Genomic DNA, 13,442 nt, shown 5'->3' with positions numbered 1-13,442 from the left:
TTCACCCGTGAATGCCGCACGGTGCCAACCGCCGCCGACACCTGCAGCGATATTGTTTGAATACTTATCCCGAACTCATCAAGAAATCACTTAAGGACACCGAACTCCCTGAAGCCCAGCCGCAGGCTGTACTACTGGTGCATTCCGTACCCAGCAACTTCATTAAAACTCCTTATTCCCCACGAAACTGCGGTAAACTGAAGCAAAATCTTGCTGAGGCGAAGTCTCCCTGCACATGGCACCCATCCCTCCATCCATAATTATCTGAACAGTCTGCGGAAACTTCCGGCAAATAGACTGTTCTTGGCGTCACTCATTTCTGATTCTTCTCATTTCGACTAACAGGGGTCGATTCTGTAGTCACTGTGATGTCAGGGAGAAGCCCCAATCAGAGACGCCTTCGCTCAGGCACGTGTTACAGACGCATTAAAAAAAGAGATGAAAAAATCCCTTGCAAAGTGACAGAAGTACATTGTAGTCCAAAAGTGTCAGGGGGAGGTGGAAGTCTGGTGTGCGGAGAGCTGCCCTTCGAGGAACGGGCTGCCCCTGTCCACGGTGCTGAAACGCATTGGCCATCCAAACGTCCTCTGAACTAGAACCTAGACACAGTTTCAAGCCACAAAGAGATCCAGATTTTGCACCAACTTTCTTTTGGAAATTTCAGTGAAGGGTTCGTTGCTCCGGATAGCTGTTTGGAAGCGGGAGGATTTCACCACCTAGTTTCAGTCAACTTTGTTCCAAATGACCATTTAAAGTGAGGGATGGAAGGCTCCAGTTTTGGGATTGACTCGATCTTATCCCACAGGCCAGTCAGCCCGGTCCTGGCCAAAGGAGACTCGTTGATAGGCGACTGCAGATCACCCTCGGAGATGAAAGGCGGCCTGAGCCCAGTGTCGGACATGGGCAGCGAGCAGGATTCCCCTTCCTCGCCCGGGACCGAGTGCGGCGAGACGCCTCCGCCCCTGCCGGGCGCCGCTGGCGGGCTCGAGTCTCAGCCGCATCCGGGGCAGCTGTGTGCCGTTCCCCAGCCCAGAACTGCCACCTCCTCCTTCCTCATCAGAGACATACTGGGCGAGTGCAAACCTTTGGCGGCCTGTGCCCCGTACTCCAGCAGCGGTCAGGCTCCCCAGGAAACGGCGCATAAACAGGGCGAGGAATTCAGAGAGAAACTGGACAAAAGAGAGAATTCTTCCTCAGACACGGAATATAAAGGTAAGCCGAAAGCAGGTCAGGCTCAGCAAATAACAAATGACAGGACAGGATTTCTGGGAATATGTAGGGACATAAGATAGAATATGTAGCCACTAAAAGCTCAGAGTGTAGGGAACTTCAGAATAAGACTATCGCTTGTTCCTATAAATTCAAAAGCACCACAGTCTGGACATCAGCAGAGGACTGAGTTAGAATGTTATCCATTTTGAGCGCGTTTGTTTTCTTACTTCTCTGGCAGAGCCTTTAGGTATTTAAGATGCGATTTTATTTTTACACAAGAGCGAGGCAGAACTTGATTCATTCCCGTGACTGAACACCGAACAACCGCCTTTCACACTGAAGCCACGTCGAGTTTGGTATCCGCGATATCCGAACCTTTTGTTCCATTCCCTTCTACCACCAACTTCACAATTTCAGGTCAAAGTCAGCAGTGAAGAGTCAATCCGCCGATGATCACTGTACAGGCAGTCTGACCCCGAGAGTGTGCGCTGCCGGAGGAGACTGCAGCAATAGCTTACATCCGAATCACTTAGTAAAAAAATAATTTAAAATATTACGATGCGGGAAAATAGTTGACAATTTCCTCCACATTGCTTTAATAAGCAAATGTTCCTAAATGGGTTGTCTGCCAAGGCACAGGTATAGTAACATCTTCCAGATAATACGTGAATTTAAACTAACAATTTTATTTTATTTGGAGTTGATGGTCTGAAAATGTAAATTGTTACTTTCAGGAAATAGCATTTATATATGATATGGTCATTTAAGGGCGCAATTTTTTTTGTTCATCAATGCGCCGTTTCCTGGATTATGTAAAAAGCGTGTGACAGCTCTTAATAGAATGGGGAGATTTAAAACAAGTCCTTAAAATAAACACAGGTAGTCGCGCTTGTGCGGCATTGTATTAGCAAAGTTGATCATTTCCCCGTTGTTTTGAACTAAATCAAATGTCAGTCAAACAAAGTTCTGTCCAAAAATAAAACGCGAAATTCTATTGCACGGAGACGATGTTATTCTGCGATTGGGAACCCGTGAGCTACAGACTAAAGATAAACTAAGGAGCTAGAAGTTATTTTAGACATTTATATTGATTTTTTAACACAAAAGCAGAGTTAAGTGAGGATATCGGGTATTGACGACTTCGGGTAAAAACAGATATTTCCCATATTAAAATCTTACCGGTCCAAAGTGAGCAGATACAGTAAAAACACTGGTAAAGGGGAATAACCTCAGAAAGAATTACTCAGACAAACTGGTATATGGGAGGTGTGAGGCATTATAGAACTTGAGAGAGCATTGACACCAGACAGATACTCTCAACCGTCAGAACTTATTTATCAGCGCTGGAATGATTTTGAGTTTACTGCAAACCCGCCATCAATAAATAAAGATGTGTCTGTGTGGGAGGGAGAGTTATAAAAAGTACAGATAGCAAACTTTAAAAAATAGAGAAGATTGAGTCTCACCTGCTCCCCAGCGCACAAGACTTTAAACAGCATCAGTAACATTCAATCAGCTGAAAGACGTGAATAAACGAGTGTCATTCTGAAACGATAGCCTGTCAAGGTTGGTGCAACTTAACATAAATCAAAAGAATCACATTAGACCAGTAAGTTATACTGGACCGGAACTCGTTGTAAAATGACAAAAAGAGACTGGCAAGAAAACGGCAAAGTTTCCAATGTCAATCTCAACAGCAGAAGAAAATGTAGCTGTTCCCGGGAAACTATAATTCAATTTCCGTAGCTGCAGATTTAGTTTGGTGCCCGGTTTTCAGATGTAAGACGATTTTTAATCATCGTAGAGTCGACCCTTGAAGTCAGGGAACTACAGTCTAAACTTTGATTGAAGTTTCTTGTCTTTTTTTTTAAATACAACTCGAAAATTAAACTCTTTGAAACGAGAGTATTACATATATATTTATTTGGGGACGAAAAATTTAAATCTTTGATTAGCTTTCAAAAGTATATTTTCCTGTTTATTTTCTCATTTCATATTTTAAAATTAACTGTTCTAAAAAGATGAAAATCTGCTAATAATCCAGGTGTTTCGAAAGCTTTGAAAGGGAACCTTTGGACTGTTAAGTAAATGTAACCAGCTGACTTGTCCAGCCACATCGCCTTCTGCTTCATACTGAAACGAAATGTTTATTGTGGAATCGGTCCCATGGCCAGGTTCCGGATAACCAGTGCAATTAAGTTACAATTTCACAATTTTTACTGGGATCACGGCAGTTGATGTTACGCCCATATGTTCATATGTCGTGTTCTTACCAGTTCGTGAGCTGATACATTGCACACAGAAAGACTCTGTGTGTGATTTTATTTTAAATTAATTGAATAAAATCTAGATTTTTTTGGAATTCTGGTACATTCATAAAATAAATAAAACGAATATATTGGTATCTGAACATACTTGCATGTTCACAGACAACATGAGTTTTATTGTCTCTGGACGATATTCACGCCTTTATCCGTGGTCGCTAAATCAATCAATCCGGTAAATGAGACCTTAAGAATCAGGCCCTAGAGCGGGCACTTCCCTTGGTGAAATCCAATAAGAGTTACTTGAAGTTTGGAGAGGCTGCTTTCTTTAACCCTATATATCTGCCTGCGGTGGTCTCGCATTGTCGGTGTTTTTTCCCGCGCACCGAGAACACATTGACTGATAATTGTGGTGGTGATGAGAAAAGGCCCTTTCACTGTGGACTCACCTCTGCTGGAGCCCCGTGCACACCGTGAATTAGACAGGCTCTTTCTGTGTGCACTCATTCTGATTGCCCCTAAGTGTGTAGAACTTTCGCTGTGTGGGAACTGTGTCAGCGTAGACAGTTAGTGCCGGCAAAGCATTGTTTAGTGTCGCAGTCAGTTTGGGGGGAGAAATGCTTGCATCTGGCTGTGTTTGTATGTTCACGGGCATTAGAAGTCTTATTACGTCCTGGTAAACGCATTACTAGCCATAGATCCCCCGAAGGACGAAACGACAGAGACCACAGCTACAGATATTACCAGTCGCTTCCAGCTAGAAAGTAGAGTTAGGATTTAAGCGGAATATTTTGCAGTTCACCTCCGAGTCTAAGGACGGAACACCACATTATAATGTTTGCTAACCCGCCCTGTTAAGGTTTCACTTTAATTTGCGGAATAATCCCATGATCAGTTTTATTTCGAAGGATTCTGGCGTTAATCGGCTTTGTTCGTTTCTGAAGGGGCGGGGTGGGATCTAATTTGTAAAACACGAGTTAGATGGAGCTGCCGTGTACAGCATCCCCCAGTTTTCTGCGCCTAATTGACACAGTCAGCTTCAAGCAATCGGTGTAAATTTGCAAGGTAATCCTGTGATCAGTTTTTTTTTGTAAGAGGTAGTTCGAAGACTGAGTCTCTAATCGGCCGGCTTGCTGCTTCAGTCGGCTCCGAGGGCTTCCCTGGTGACTCAATTAAATGGATTATTTCCTTCCTGGCCCGTGGAATTAGATCCGAGTATCTTCCCTCCTTTCTGCTCTTTCGTCCCTTCCCTCTTAACAACAAACCCCACTCGGTAAACGCAAACAAAGACCTACTAGACGTGCTCTTCCTATCAAACCTGCAGGCACAGCACGACTCCAGCTATTAACTCGGGAACAAAAATATCACTGACGCCTCCTGAATGGCCTAGATCCGCTGCTCAGCGATCCTCGCGTCCTTTTAACTCAAACAACCTTTTTTTTAATTAATGTGTCATCTCATAATAATAGGCAGAAAAAAAACATTTCCTTGCAGGAGTTACAAGCTCTTAGAGAGATAGAGAGCGCGGGAGAGACTGGGGCATGCACCCACACACACACACACACACACACACACACAAACACACACACACACACACACACACACACACACACAAACACACACACAGAGCAGCAGAGGTGTGAATTCTCCAGTAATTAGAATGTAGGGTTGTGGATAATGGGAGCGAGTCCACCTTACCGCTTGGGGAGGAGGATAGAAAGGGTGCCGGCCTGGTATAGCTGTTGGAAGAATTAACCAGACTCCCAGCTGTGAGTCCAGAACGAACCCCCCACATCTTGAATGCAGAGCAGCCAAGAATATGCGATCACTTTAAGGGAAGCCGACAATCTCGGGCTTTCTCCCAATATTTATTATTATTCCTGGACATGATTTATTGCTAGGGATGGTCGAAGTTTGACAACATAACGTTGTGTGCAGAGTGTGTACGAGCAAAGTCCCAAGAGGAGAGGGAAAGCTTCTCCGGGTTCTTCGACCACAAACTGGGAGCTTGCAATGGAATGAGCTGCGGGCATGGGGTAGCGGCTGAACTCGGCAATATTAGCGGTGGGTCAGCATTGTGAATGTGCTCTGTAACTCTCCGTCCATTTTCCCGTGTGCAGTCAAAGAGGAGGCGGAGAGAGAGATCTCGAGTAGCCGGGAGAGCCCGCCCGTCCGCTTGAAGAAACCCCGGAAGGCCCGCACTGCCTTCACTGATCACCAGCTTGCTCAGTTGGAGAGGAGCTTCGAGCGGCAGAAGTATCTCAGTGTGCAAGACAGGATGGAACTGGCGGCTTCGCTGAACCTGACAGACACCCAGGTCAAAACCTGGTACCAAAACAGGAGGTGAGACCAGCAGAACCACAACTAACTAGTAATAAGAAATAAACACACCAGGCGGTGGCCATAAACTAGCACTCTGACCACAAGAGCACACGAGGAGGCATTTGATTTAGATGGGGGTGAAAATCAGCCCACCTCCGGCCGAAAGTGACTAGCGCCGCCCTCAACCACTCACAGAGCCTGGGAGCAAGCACACAGGTTACAGAAGTACACCGTCTCAAAATGAGAATTGTCCCTCACACACCCACAAAGAAAGTCCGAACGGGTCAGGAATTTGCACGGGCGATTGTGAATCACAGCGGCTCCACTGAGATAGCGTTACTAATCTAACCGGCATCTCAGCAAGTCGGACTGAGGGATAGGAACTTGGGGTGAAGTACTGACATGGGGAGGGAGGGGGAGTGGTGGGGAGGAGATGGGGCGGGGAGGGAGAACGGTCGGGGAGTGAGGCTTGAGGGTGCTCTAATGTTACCAGTTGCATGAGGTGGGGTCAGGAAAGTGTGAGCCAACTCTTGGGTGCCCGGCTGATGACCAGGTCTTGTTTGGAGGCGAATGGGATTTAAAAAAAACAGGTGGAAAACCCCTCCCGCGTAGGGACAGCTCTAACCTCTAGATACCGCGGCCTGAGGCGGCAGGATAGTGGATGGAACTACGCTCAATAAACACATGACTAAACGTTTACCAGGGACAGTAAATAGAAATGCAACAAAAAAATCTGATCTGAAGGAAAGTATGAGCTTGAAAGGATGGACATTCTCTCTATCCATGATTTAATGAGGAGATTGTTTTAATGTCAGAATCAATCGAATAGTAAACCATTCTAAACTGTTTTAAAAGAACTAGAAGGTCAAAATTGCTCAGTCTCAAGACAACGCGAGGTACAGGGTAATACAACTGAAAAAGCGAGAGCATTGACAGAAGGCGCCACACAGTCATCTTTCCTGAAAACTATTGCAGATGTGCGCCACGCAGCAAATGCCCCAGGGGTAACACGCGGGGGAGGAATCTGCCAAAATAAATTTAAATAAATAATCCGGATAAAAAAAATTCTATACTGATTTAAAATCAAAACAAAGAACATCAGCTCCATCCAAACTATCTCGAAAACTGCACCTTAGAGAGGAGGCCACCAAACCGAATGTTTACCTCAATTTAACCAGCCCCAGAGGCAAGATGATCCAGTGTCATCAACATCTGGATGGACGAGCATTAGCTAGAACCCTTTCCCCAAAGAATGTGTGTCCACAACCAAACCAAATGCACGAGAGATTTCGTTGGATTTTATATGAAATGCAACATTTATTGTGCACGTTCCCTGCCCATTCCTGCACCACCTGCTTTCGCCTGCATTAAGTTGGTTCTAATTGAACCAAAAGTAAGAAAGAAGTCTTCCTTTTGGATAAAAGAATAATCAGTGCCTGAAGAGTAGGGTCTGACTGTAGGTACAACACGTTGCAATATCCAATTTCCTATCGTCCTGTTAACACCTACACAGTTCGGAAAATAATTAGAAATAGCAGCTTTTTTAATCACGCGAGTTTGCTTTTGGATTAAGCAGCCACCTGTCACTGAGACACCCTCACACGGCCCCCGCGTTCTCTCTACTGCCCAAGGTTAGTAGCAAAAGACGTGTATGTACCTAGACCGAGAACCTACATTTAAGCAACAGTTATCAAGTTGAATTTGTCGTGTAGTTTGGGTGTTAAGGACTTTCTAAACATTCACTATCCATCTCAGTTAAGAAATCGCTTTGGTTCAGTCCCAGAGGAGACCACACAATACAGATTCAGGCAGGGGTTGGGTGGAGGGTGGGGGAGGGGGGTGGGGGAGAGAGGGGGGAGGGCTGTCCACACCAGGAGCTGCAATTACTCCTAAAACTCACTCAAACTACTTTCCAATCTGGGTTTAAAGGAGGGGCTGGTGAACCCTGTCTGGAGATAAGGTAGATCAACAATATCAGGAAGATAAGCAATTATATTTAAGCAACCTGGGGCGAACAGTTACATAAAGCTGTCAAACTAACTGGGATGAGAATTCTGCTAAGAGGAAGGGCCACACTTGAAACAGAGTTTACGTTGTAGTTTCTGCGTTATTTATAATAACACGAGAGGGTGAACGACAGTGTGTGTGTGTGTGTGTGTGTGTGTCTGGTTTTATGTGTTAATGTGTATATTTTGTGTCCACATTACACACACTCGCGACACATACACATGCGGTTTGTAAGAAATACCGCCACATACATTAAGACTTGCCTGTCATATATGAAAGTAAAGGATTCAACAACTTTACCGTGGATTCGTTAATATCTTTTCGCCACAATTAGATGCCTACTTCTCCCCGGCTTGTATAAAAACAATCATTTCAAGTAATCATTTGTAATCATGTTAAAACCAAAGTTTATAGAGATGTATCCTTAAGAAAAAAAATCACAAAACCTTCTCCCTGCACCCAAACCTTCGCTCTCAGACCAGAAGTTTGCGGAACTCTGGGTGTGAATTCGAACTCCACACACCACATAAAGTTGTTAATTTCATATTATTGCACAGATCAATCCTTGCACGAATTCACAAGTCTCAATTGCCCCCCTTTCTGTGGATGAACAGCCCTTTACAACAATTCTGGCCGAGACTTTCGAATTTTATGGCACAGGTGCGGTACAGGAAGAAGTGTCCATATGTGATTCCACAAAATGCATCGACACCCTTCATCCGACCCCCGAGGTAACGTGCTTTACCTAGTGGAAGGAAGGGGGATTGTTTTTCTGGTATTGGACAGTGTAAAAAGTGCCTCAGGTACCTCCATTGCCCTCCCCCCGCGTGTAATATTGGCGGTAACTTTGAGCACTACCCCCTGAGCCTTCTTCACCCGTTCTCCAAGGATTCGTTCGGTAACTGCAACCATTTGGAAATGATTCTTTCCGGGCAATGGGCACGGATCAGTTTAGGGTCCGGCACGCAATACTAACCTAACACCCCCGGGTGATACAGAGATAGGTCGAGAGGGATGCTCACCCATACCTTTTCTAGAGAGAAGGAGACGGGTTCAGTATAACTTCTGTCAACACCACCTTCCAGCGTTTGACATTCATTGACAGGGACCTACCAGAGACCCGAGTCTACTTTGAGATCTATGGCCTGACACATTCAGTCTCCATCCATTAAGACATCCTTAAACTGTAGACGATGAGAAGTAGAACATAATTAAAAAATAATCGATCGATTGGTTGGTGACAGATTTAGAATCCTTCAAGGGACATCCCGCCTTTAAAAATTAGAGTGATTGACAAACCTCTCTTTGTGAGACCTGACAGCTCATTACAGGGAATCAAGAACAAAATTCTATGTACAAAACATCCCCCCCCCCACCCTCCTTAAACAAAGTATTTCCACCAAAGCAGATTAAAAAAATAATGCTACTTCTGGTTGTCACGCTGAACAAAATCAGGGAGAGGATGGGGCCAGGTTTGGTTTATTGGGAAGGGCGGTGCTAATCGACCTGAACGCGACAGATCTGTGAGGAAGCTCAGAATAGGAGACAGAACTTGTTGCAAATATTCCTGGATTGAAGCGGCATTAAACGTAAAGACTGTTCTGCATGTGGATGATGAAACCCAGTGTAAATGAATGAGTTCAGCCTCAGCACGTTCCGGTCTCTACATTGCTCTGTACCCTTTCACTCCTGTTATTCTCCCCTTCAATTCTATTAACATTCTCGACTGCGAGTAAATAGAACGGTAGTCACACCGTAAAGCACCCGAACGCGAAATTAAGAAACTGAAAGAAATTTAAGACTGTACTTAAACAACAGTGGAAGATCAGAGAGACGGTCACCTCTCAGGAACGAGAGTGCCCCTCCTGTATTTCTTTATACAATCCTTGGGAAAAGCCGGTGGGGTGTTAGGAAAGGAGCTTGCGATCCCATATCGATTTCCCTTCCCTCAGTGAGATCAGACCGATCCTCACTCAGCTCCGGATCGGAAGTTTGTAGGAATTATCTCAGTTAACATTATCAGAGTTTATCGAATCACTTACAGACCTTCTCCAAATGATAGCGACGCCGAAACCCTGTGTGAGATCCTGGAGTAAAAGATCCAGCTACTTCTTTAAGATATAACACACACATACACAAGCCGTTTAATCACACATTACATAATATGTTTTAATATACAATATTTATAAATACATGCACATTCTAATAGCCAGTACAATCTTGGCTTCACGACACAAGCGCAAAGACGGGGCTAATTACTTAGCTCCTGAACCGCTTCCCAAGCCCACGGAACCACCTTCCGCTGCCGGGAACAGAACCTTAAGCGGTCTAACAGGCAGCTTACCCGGGTTGTGATCCAGATTGTTTCATTCGGTTGAGGTCGAGGCCGACTGATCCACACAGTGAACTGGGAATCAGTTTAGAGTTTTGTTCTGAGCAATACTCTGCGGAAGCACGCTGCAATTTTCAGTGTTAAGATTAGACCAAATTTAACCCGGATCAATTGAATTAATTCTGTTCCCTTCCCCAACAGGACGAAATGGAAAAGACAGACAGCGGTGGGGCTGGAACTCTTGGCAGAGGCCGGAAACTATTCAGCTCTGCAGCGTATGTTTCCATCACCTTATTTCTACCACCCTAACGTCGTTTCCAACCTAGACCCGACTGCTATGTACATGTACCGGGGTCCCGCCGCTCCTCACCCCGTTATCCAACGACCCATCGTCCCTCGAGTGCTCATCCACGGACTGGCAGCGGGGGGCGAGCAACCTCCGCCTCTTCCCGGTCTCGCAGGCGTCCTCCCTCGGCCGCCGCAGCCTCGATGAGCCGCTCGGCCCCGCTTGGACTTTAGTGGAAGCAACAACTAAATTCAAAATAATTTAAAAAAAAGCTCCAGTATTTAAAAAAAGTGAAACGATTTTTAAGAAAGATTGTATTCTACTGTATTTATGGTCTTTATTTTAAAACTTTTTTGTGTAAAAAGTGAGAGGTTTTTAACTGTGATGCAAACATTGTCTTAATTTAAAAATGTTTTAATTCATCCTTAACATCTATAGTTTATTATTTTTCTTTTTAAAAATTTATAGTTTTTTACAAAACGGAAATCAACTTCATGGTATGAAATCAGTAACTGGTGATGTTGCACTATTTAAAATACTTTTTGTTGCTATTGAGCATTTAAATTGTACAATTTATTTATTTTAAAAGTAAGTTACAATGATCGACGAATTCTCTGTATTATATTGTAAATACCACGTGAGTGTATTGTTTTATCTGTGCGCACATTTTGTAGTTTCCTGTTGTGTTTTGATTTTATATGGGTGTAGATTGAAGACGGAGAGATGACTAAACCCTTTCCCTAGCGCTACCCCCTACACCTCGCCCTGTATTACAGATACGATTATTTATTGAATACTGCGTTGGAGTTGGAGCCGGCAGCTGTTATCGCGGCAGCCTGAGAGCGGCACCCCGGCTTCGGGAGCCTGACAGATGGATAGCGGATCCTGGCATTCCCCGGCGCCCTCAGTTCCCAGCAGGACACAAAGAAAAAAAAAGAATCGACATTCGGCCGGAAAAAAACCCAGAGCCCGTTCGGTTTCATGTACCCAAACTCAACAAGTCGTCATTGCGGGGTTTAAAAGAAAAAAGTGTTTGGAACAATTCTAAAACTCAATCAACCCATTTTCTATCTACACCCCTTAACTGTTGTATTGTCTCAGAACTTTTATTTTTTAATTCCTGTTTTGTGAATACTCCTCCATTTCAATGACAGATCTTAAAATATTTGCAGCTCTAATTATATCATTTTTACAGCACGCCTTGCAAACTGGCTGTACAATAATTGTTACAAAAGAAAAGTTTGAATACAGTTTAAGTGGAATGACTGTCCTTTAGAGCGGTGTGCTTAAATGTGAATTCCTGTAGCTGTCAGCAACGCGTCAGTCACACGTCAGTATTCCATTTAATCGGAGCTGAATGCAGCATCAAGGAGAGAACAAGAGGCCGAGATTCAATGTCTGATATTCTGTTTCAAGAGTTTGGAAACGTTATTATTTTTATACCGATAGTTTGTCAATGGAGAATTTCAACATGTCGATACATTTCCTTGCTGGCATTTCTGGAATAGCCGTATTTCTGTTTACACCTGTCATTTGTAATATATTGAAAGACAAATTATGGAAGAATGTTCAACACAGCTCCATTTTTTAAAATTATATTTCAGTCAATAAAGGATTCGCTCTTATTTATTAAAAAAAAGTTTACTGGCAAAATTCAGGTGTGTACTTTAAATTCTATAAACCTTTGAATTGTTAGTGACCAGGATTCAACATGCAGCCGTTGAACAACAAACTGCCCAGTGGATATCATGACGCCCGTTGAAAGGGGACACGAGCCGGTACCCAAGTCTCCTCCCAAGAGCCCCAGTGTGACAGGCCAGCTCTGTTTTACACTCCGTCCTTTGTTATTTTAATTTGTTTACCACGTTTTGGTCCTTCTGTTCCAAGAAGATGAGCAGATGATCTTTTTGCCATGTTGTTCTGTAAATACTGTTAATAGGTGCACTGGATCCGGGAATTGGGGGTTGTGAAGAATTACGTCTCATCGCCAGGGAACCCCTGGTGCGTAACTAACCGGGTGAAAGCGGGGCAGCGCCCTGAGGTGTTGTGGATTCATCTGAACAACCAAACGGTATACACAATTAATGTCATTATTTCTGCCCCCATTTGGAGTCTTAGCTTGTAAGGCCAGCAATTTGAATCAAATTTAGTCAGCCAAGTGCGATTTTGAGTTGTTGAATCGCCGGGAAGCTCACATTAGATTATATTATCCCAGCTTTCATTTAAAGATTATATAATTATCAGATGGTTAAGAATGTTCGTTGTAAATGTTGATCATGAGATTTGGTCAATTTCTGACAACAGTTGGGTTTTACCTGTTTCTTTCTAGACAGTACAATTTGAGAAAAGCAGTTAACGGTCCTTTAGATTGGAAGTTGTCTTAATGAAAGGTTTTTGCTGCTCCAGAGGTCACACTGAAACAACTGTGGGAAGCAGAGGGGATATTTGTAGCAAGTAGAGATCGGCAATAATAGTGTTAAAACTTGATGGGATCACCCGAGTCACAAAAGCGGATGATATCTCGCTGTGGTGTAATCACCGAGGAATAGTGCAACCGAAAAGAAACAAATTGCTTTTGGGAGTATTTGAGAGCTGATGACCACCTCACTCAAACTAACTTCAGTGTTTTGGTGTAAGTAGTTTCTATCGATAAAAGCTTGATCGATGTTTCTTCCAACCCGAAGAGCATTAATGCTGGTTTAGTTGAACCCAGTTGACAATATTTCATTGTGTGTGTGTGTGTGTGACTGTGTGTGTATTTGTGTATGTGTATGATTGTGTGTATGTGTGTGTGTATTTGTGTATGTGCATGATTGTGTGTGTGGTTGTGTGTGTGTATGTGTGTGTGCTTATGTGTGTGTGTATGTACGTGTGTGATTGTGTGTGTATGTATGTATGTGTGTATGTATGTATGTATGTGTGTGTGTGTGCATGTATGTATGTGTGTGTGTGTTTATGTGTGTGTGTGTGCGCGCGCGCGCACTCAACCTTTGTCACTTTTATTTGATTATATTTTAGA

The 13,442-nt window shown here is 43.8% G+C and overlaps 1 protein-coding gene across 1 annotated transcript; it reads left to right on the top strand.

Moving 5' to 3' along the window:
* The first annotated feature begins 486 nt into the window (after positions 1-486).
* barhl1a (BarH-like homeobox 1a) lies at positions 487-12,070 on the top strand. Its single transcript, XM_052037094.1, has 3 exons — positions 487-1,212; positions 5,597-5,819; positions 10,339-12,070. The coding sequence occupies exons 1-3, from the start codon at positions 762-764 to the stop codon at positions 10,628-10,630; spliced, it is 966 nt and encodes a 321-aa protein (XP_051893054.1). The 5' UTR covers positions 487-761; the 3' UTR covers positions 10,631-12,070.
* Positions 12,071-13,442: the final 1,372 nt, after the last annotated feature.

The sequence above is a fragment of the Pristis pectinata genome, chromosome 23, assembly GCF_009764475.1.
Source record: "Pristis pectinata isolate sPriPec2 chromosome 23, sPriPec2.1.pri, whole genome shotgun sequence".
In the NCBI taxonomy this organism is placed as follows: Eukaryota; Metazoa; Chordata; class Chondrichthyes; order Rhinopristiformes; family Pristidae; genus Pristis; species Pristis pectinata.
Note: the sequence above shows the minus strand (reverse complement) of the source record. Positions and strands in the feature narration are given on the sequence as shown.